The sequence below is a fragment of the Protobothrops mucrosquamatus genome, unplaced genomic scaffold, assembly GCF_001527695.2.
Source record: "Protobothrops mucrosquamatus isolate PMUCROS unplaced genomic scaffold, P.Mucros_1.0 scaffold760, whole genome shotgun sequence".
Taxonomy (NCBI): Eukaryota; Metazoa; Chordata; class Lepidosauria; order Squamata; family Viperidae; genus Protobothrops; species Protobothrops mucrosquamatus.
Genome location: NW_015387029.1, coordinates 656,738 through 664,473, shown reverse-complemented (window position 1 = coordinate 664,473; position 7,736 = coordinate 656,738). Strand labels below are relative to the sequence as shown.

Here is a 7,736-nt window from a genome sequence, read left to right as displayed (position 1 = left end):
TCCCTCTCACAGTTACTACTATTGAGCAAGGTACCCCCTATACTATACCTGTACATTCTATTCTATTCTATTCTATTCTATTCTATTCTATTCTATTCTATTCTATTCTATTCTATTCTATTCTATTCTATTATTATTATCCTATCCTATTCCATCCCATCCCATCCCATTCCAGCCAAGAAAGAGGAACAAGAATTAAATTAACCGAATGGAGGAATACAGGTTCAGTAGCAGTTACAGGGGAGGCCAAAACAGATCAAAATGGTGGTCGCTACCCTGCGATCAAAGCCCTGCCCTGTTTTTATAGATGTTGTGTATGCAGGTAAAAAAGGGGAGGGGGTTTCATTCACTGCCACCCTGCGTTTTTTGTCCCTCCGCACGGGTACCCTGATTATGTGAGCAACATCGTAGAACAGCTGGAGAGAAAATAAAACACAATAATAATTGACCAAGACACCAGTAAATGCGGCACTCCTAAGGTTGGGGGGGACCTTTTGAAAGCCTCCCCATTTTTTCTACCTGGTGGGCCTGGGTGCCGTTCACGCTGCGCCGCTGGCGGCCTCTCTTGGGGTATCCGTTGATCTTGCACTCGTAGCAGGCTTCCGGAGACAGCAGATTCTCCTCGTCCTCTTCCGGGGGGGCCGAGAAATAGCTTTCCTTGGCGAACCCAAGTCCTGAGACACAGTGCCTGGGGGAGGGGGGAGTATAAAGACCTGAATCAGGGGTGGGGAGCTTGAGTGGAACTGGTGGTCGTGGTGGAGAAAGAGCGGCAGAAACTGGAGGTGGAGTTAAACGAGGGATCAGCCTAGAATCCCCGCGTAGTCACCAGCAGCCCGCTCTCTCACAGCTGCCATACGGAAACGCAGTGGGGCAGAAAGGGAGACCCTTACCCTTGCCCTGCCCGGAAGTAGCCGGTGGGGCAGCCACACAGGTAGCCCCCCTCGGTGTTGGAGCATCCGTAGCTGCAGGGGCTCCCTCCGGCGGCGCACTCGTTCACGTCCTGGCAGCCCCCCAGGGCCTGGTCGAAGTCGAAGCCAGACGGGCAGACGCACTTGAAGCTCCCCAGCGTGTTGTAGCAGGAGGCCGAACCGCAGACCGCGGAGCCCGAGCACTCGTTCTCATCTGGGGTAGGAAGAAAAAGGGGGAGGGGGGCTACTTACCGGGGCTCAGCTGGGGTTCCCCGACTGCCCTTAAAGTGCTACGGACCAACCCTGGTTTATTTGCGAAGGGTCCTTGATACTCTCTGAGCTTTGTTTTAATACTCAACTAGGTAACATTACCAGTATTAGAAGGGAGTGGGTTTAAGGAGGAGGAGGAGGGGGAGGAGGAGGAGGAGGAGGAAGAGGAAGAGGAAGAGAAGGAGGAGGAGAGCTCGGTGAGTTTTCTTGCAGACATTTCATTACCCAACTAGGTAAAATTATCCGTTTTAGAAGGGAGTGCGTTTAAGGAGAGGAGGAGGAGGAGTGGGAGGAAGAGGAGGAAGAGGAGGAGGAGAAGTGGGAGTAGTAGTAGTAGTAGTAGGAGATATATCCTAGGCAGCAGTCGCTACTGCGACAACCATTTTTGTGTGAAATTTGGATTGCCAGCAAAGAGTTAAAGGGAGACTAGTACAACTATGTCAAGCTACTTAGCTCTCATCAGCCAGTCATACTGAGATTGGAACCTGGGCTGCTTGCACGTTAGGCAGCTGTATTATATATCTTCTCCCCGAGTCTCTTCCCTCCCTGACACAGCTGACAAAGTGAGAGAGAGAGAGCCTGTGGCCTAGAGGTTAATACAGCTGCCTAACGTGCAAGCAGCCCAGGTTCCAATCTCAGAAGGGTGTGACGGGCTGATAAGAGCCAAATAGCTCGAAATAGCCATACTAGTCTCCCTTTAACTCTTTGTTGGCAATCCAAATTTAACACACACACATGACTTTCCTGACTGCCCTGCAGATGCTCGAGTTTCCCTGCACACGTTCGGCATCTCTCTGCAGGGCTGTGGGTGGGGACCCCTCTTTCCCTTGGAGGGGCTTCTCCCTTCTCAAATCAACCAGCAACGGGGGCGCCGCTGGGTCCTATGGTGAAGCGTTTTCCTCCCGGCTATCTTTGATTTTAAGTGGCCGGCTGGTTGCGTCACGGAGGGCTAAAACTGCTCTGTGATGAACCTTGGATTTGAACCTTTAAAAACAGTGTTTGCTTGTGACCAAAACTAAGCCTGGGATTACAGTCGTGGCCGTCCTTACGTGCCGTGTGACCGTGGCCTGATTTTACAACCATTTTTGCAAGGGCCGTTAAGCGAACACGGCAGTTATTAAGGGAGCAGCCAAGGGCTGGATTTGTTTTGTTTTGTGTTGTTTTGTTTTGCTGCCAGGAGCCGGGAATAAAAAAAAACCAGATTCTGGCAAAAAAAACCAACAAAAAACCATGGAAACAAATCATGGTTTATGACTGCAAACTGTCATCAGTGCAGATCCCAGGAGTGCAGGGAGGAGCGGGGCCGTCAGAAATTTGATCGGTCACTAAGGGGGCAGTCAGAAGATGAGGACCCCCTGTACATTTTATCATTTTTTTTAAAAAAAATTGAATTTGGAGGTTGGGGACGGTAGGACACGCAACGCCCACCCCAAAGCAGAGATGGAAATGGGGGTGGGGGGGGAGACCCAGAGGGATTTTGGAAGAGAAATTTGGGGGTTTCCTAGCCTTGCTGCCCCATGGCTCACCCCTCTGCTCCCCCCTGTGTAGCCAGGTGTGTAGATCATGCTCTAACCATGGCTGGGGATGATGGGAATGACAACCTGGTGGCCAAATACGGCTTCTAGGTTCGCGCCTTGGACCCCAAAGAGGCAACCCAGACAAGGAGGATTGTTCAATTTAGCCAGTGCAACAGTACTACAAAACCCACGTTTCAAGTCTTACTAGGCCCATGCTGCTGGACCCCAGTGAGGCAAACGACACAAGGAAGACGGTTGAAATTAGCCAGTGCAACGGTACTACAAACCCCATGTTGCAAGTATGACAAGGCCCATGCTGCTGGACCCCAGTGAGGCAAACGAGATAAGGAAGATGGTTGAATTTAGCCAGCGCGACAGTACTACAAAACCTATGTTGCCAATATGACAAGGCCCATGCTGCTGGACCTCAGTGAGGCAAACGAGACAAGGAAGATTGTTGAATTTAGCCAGCGTGACAGTACTACAAAACCCATGTTGCAAGTCTTACAAGACCCATGCTGCTGGACCCCAATGAGGAAACCGAGACAAGGAAATCATTGAAATTGTCCAGTGCAACAGTACTACAAAACCTATGTTGCAAGTATGACAAGGCCTATGCTGCTGGACCCCAGTGAGGCAAACGAGACAAGGAAGATGGTTGAATTTAGCCAGCGCGACAGTACTACAAAACCCATGTTGCCAATATGACAAGGCCCATGCTGCTGGACCTCAGTGAGGCAAATGAGACAAGGAAGATGGTTGAATTTAGCCAGGGCGACAGTACTACAAAACCCATGATGCAAGTATGACAAGGCCCATGCTGCTAGATCCCAATGAGGAAACCGAGACCAGGAAGACTGTTGAAATTAGCCAGCGCAACAGTACTACAAACCCCCCTGTTGCAAGTCTTACAAGACCCATGCTGCTGGACCCCAGTGAGGAAACCGAGACAAGGAAATCATTGAAATTTGGCCAGCGCAACAGTACTACAAAACCCAGGTTGCAAGTCTGACCAGGCCCATCCTGCCCAGGGGCCCCGTGGATCCACTCACCCACGCACTGGTTCCACTGGTAGTGCTGGACGTAGCCGTGGGGGCAGCCGCAGCGGTATCCCCCGAGCACGTTCTGACAGCCATGCTGACACCGGTGATTCCCGTCGCACTCGTCCACGTCTGTGCAAAAGACACGGGAGCCCATCGCTGTTGCGTTTGTTCTATGCCACAAATACCTTGCCATTATTTGCAATAGGTTGTCTACCCAGCAGGGGGTTGGACTAGATGACCTCCAAGGCTGGAAGGGACCTTAAAGGTCATCTAGTCCAACCCCCTGCTCAGGCAGGAAACCCTAGACCGTTTCAGACAAATGCTTGTCCAGTCTCTTCTTAAAAACCCTCCAGTGATGGAGCACTCACAACTTCTGGTGGCGAGCTGTTCCACTGGTTAATTGTCCTCGCTGTCAGGAAGTTTCTCCTTAGTTCTAGGTTGCTTCTCTCCTTGGTCAGTTTCCATCCGTTGCTTCTTGTCCTGCCTTCAGGCGCTTTGGAGAAGAGCTTGACTCCCTCTTCTTTGGGGCAGCCCCTCAAACACTGGAATTCTGCTATCATGTCCCCCTTAGTCCTTCTTTTCTCTAGACTGGCCATACCCAATTTTTGCAACCGTTCTTCATATAAGTCTCCAGCCCCCCACTCAAGCAGGAGACCCTTATACCATTTGAGACAAGTGACTGTGCAGTCTCTTCTTAAAAACCTCCAGTGATGGAGCGCCCACGATTTCTGGAGGCAAGGAGTTCCACTGGCTAATTGTCCTCCCTGTCAGGAAGTTTCTCCTTCATTCCAGGTTGCTTCTCTCTTTGGTCAGTTTCCCACCATTGTTTCTCGTCCTGCACTCTGGTGCTTTGGAGAAGAGGTGGACCCAGTGGTGGGATTCAAATAGGTCAGGGGTAGGCAACCTTGGCTCTTTTATGACTCGTGGACTTCAACTCCCAGAATTCCTGAGCCAGCTGTGCTGGCTCAGGAATTCTGGGAGTTGAAGTCCACGAGTCATAAAAGAGCCAAGGTTGCCTACCCCTGAAATAGGTGAACAACCGGTTCTCTGTGTGGATGCCACTTCCGGCAGTCCATTCCGGGCCTGGGCAACAAGAAATGGGCTACCGGTTCTTCCGAAGTGGTGCAAATTGGCTGAATCCCACCACTGGGTGGACCCACTCCTCTTCTTTGGGGCAGCCCCTCAAATACTGGAAGGCTGCTATCATGTCCCCCCTGGTCCTTTTCCCAAATCCTGCAATTGTTCTTCGTAGGTTTTAGTCTCCGGGCCTTTGATCCTCTTAGTTGCTCTTCTCTGCACTTTTTCCAAAGCCTCAACATCCTTTTTTGTGATATGGTGACCAAAACTGGCTGCAGTATTCCAGGTGTGGCCTTACTAAGGCTTTACAAAGCGGTACTAAGACTTCACGTGATTTGGGCTCTATACAAACTATATACATGTTGTTAGATGTACTGTACATATATAACGATGCATCTTGTAAAACTACGATCCCGGACACCCGCGTTCCACCCTACCCCCTTCACACACACACACACACACATACACACACAGAAAAATGGGCGCGGATCGGACACCCACCTTCGCAACTGCTTCCGGAGTTATCCAGAATGAATCCCTTCTGACACTCGCAGTTGTAACTGCCGGGGGTGTTCAGACATTGTCCTTTGGACCCGCAAAGGGTGGGCTGAGCGCTGCACTCGTTGTTGTCTAGGGAGGGGAATCGAAAAGGAAAGGAAACGAGCGATTCTACGGAGAAGGCACACACAAATGCCCGGCAGGCACGGAACCGACTGCATGGTGGAAGACGTCTCTGCGCAGTTTGCGGCTTGGCTCGCTTGCTAGAGAGACCTATTTTCCAAACAAGCGCTTTCCTAGGCCGCCTGCTTTTTTGGGGGGGGGGAAAGGTGGGGACCGTGTTGTAAACTTGTTGTAAACTTGCCCAGAGTCACTTAGCTGAGATGGGCGGTGTAAAACATTGGATGACTAAATAAACGTTGCGGCTGAATTCACACCCGGCACTAAAGACCGGAGGGTAGCTTCAACCATAGGGAGGACCCTCTTTTGCAGCCGAGGGGTCCTGCAGTCACAATACAGGTGGTCCTCCACTTACGACAACAACTGGGACAAGAATTGCATCGGATTCTACGACTTGTTTTACTGGGGTTGTCAAGCAAGTCACTCCTGTTGTTTAGTGAATCACACAGTCACTAAATGAATCCGGCTTTCCCCACCGACGTTGCTTGTCAGAAGCTGGGACGGTCGCAAATGTGGATCATGTGATTTCCCCCCCCCTCCCCCCAGGACGTTGCAACCAATCTCAAATTACACATCCATTGCCCCGCACCCGAATTTAGATCATGGGATCGTGTGACCCCGTGAACGGACGGTCTGAAACGGTCGTAAGTGTGAGGAGAGACCGTAAGTCACTTCTTTTTTAATGCCGTTGTAACTTTGAACGGTCACTAAGCAAACGGTTCTACGTCAAGGATCATCTGTAATTGCCCAGTAATTGACAGCAGACTTTTTTCTCTTCTTAGGAAGGAGAAAAAAAAAATACGCACCGTTTTTTAAAATAACTTTCGCAAAATTAAACGGACGGCGGTAAAAACCTCGAACTCGGAGCATTCGGGGTTTCTCACCAAATGCTGTACTCACAAACCATCCCAGCTGATTTTTTTTTTAAAAAAATCCTGGCTTAAGGTCCAAACACCTCCCATGGAACAACCCCCCCCCCCCCCCGATTCTGTGTTTTTGGGAACCGGCCCCTTAAAAAACCCGGAACGGATAACTCACCGATGCAGGAAGAATGGTGCTGGGTAAATCCTGGGGGGCACTTGCAGTTGAACCCCCCAATGATATTCACGCAGAGGAACTGACAGTTGTGCTGCTTCGTGGAACACTCGTCCAAATCTGGGGCGCCGAGGTAAAAAGCGAGAATGGGAAGGGGCCTTGGAGGTCATCTAGCCCAACCCCCTGCTCAGACAGGAGACCTTGCCTAGACCGTTTCAGACAAACAGTGGCCCAATCCCTTCTTAAAAACGTTTTAAGAAGAAGTTTACCTGCCAGGTTGGGGGGTGGTGGGCTAAAGGACCCCAGAGATTGTGGGAGGGAGAAGAGGTTTGCTGGTTTATTTCCAAGCAGAAGTGCCCATAAATTTTTCTTTGCCAATTTTTATTTTTCCACTGCTGTGAATAACAATGGGTTTGTGGACCATCCAGGTGGCCACTGAGCCGCATACGTCTGGATGACCCCCAGTTGACTCCGAAGGGTCTCTAGTTTTCTGCATCTGGTCAGAGTTTCTCAACCTTGACGACTCTAAGCTGGGGGGACTTCAACTCCCAGAATTCCCCAGCCAGCACATGCTCTGTTCGCTCTTAAGCATCCCTCTAAAAACACACGTGTGTGCATATGAGTATGTGCATAATTTATTTTATTTTTTGTCATGTTTATGCAGTGTATACTGGAGGTGGTTACCTTTTGAGAGCTGTATGCAAGCAAAACTCATTGTAATATATGCTGATTAATGTACATTTAAAGTGACAATAAAGTTATTCTATAGTCCTATCCTATCCTATCCTATCCGAAATTTATGTTTCTCGACCTTAGCAACTGGAAGATGGGTGGACTTCAACTCCCAGAATTCCCCAGCCAGCACATGCTCAGTTTGCTCTTAAGTGTCCCTCTAAATCAGGGGTAGGCAACTTTGGCTCTTTTATGACTCGTGGACTTCAACTCCCAGAATTCCTGAGCCAGCATGAGGGAAACTATGGCCCCTTCATGACTGGTGGACTTTAACTCCCAGAATTCCTGAGCCAGCATGAGGGAAACTATGGCCCCTTCATGACTCGTGGACTTCAACTCCCAGAATTCCTCAGCCAGTATGAGGGAAACTATGGCCCCCTCATGACTCGTGGACTTCAACTCCCAGAATTCCTCAGCCAGCATGAGGGAAACTTTGGCCACTTCATGACTCGTGGACTTCAACTCCCAGAATTCCT

General features: G+C 50.1%; 1 protein-coding gene across 1 annotated transcript in view; it reads right to left on the bottom strand.

Annotated features, from left to right (window-relative positions):
- The window catches only part of LOC107289734 (fibrillin-2), a 172,158-nt gene that overhangs the window by 8,378 nt on the left and 156,044 nt on the right, over positions 1 to 7,736 (bottom strand). Inside the window, 5 exon segments of the mRNA XM_015818536.1 lie at positions 520 to 688; positions 891 to 1,122; positions 3,748 to 3,867; positions 5,317 to 5,445; positions 6,532 to 6,648. Coding sequence (XP_015674022.1) covers positions 520 to 688; positions 891 to 1,122; positions 3,748 to 3,867; positions 5,317 to 5,445; positions 6,532 to 6,648 — 767 coding nt within the window.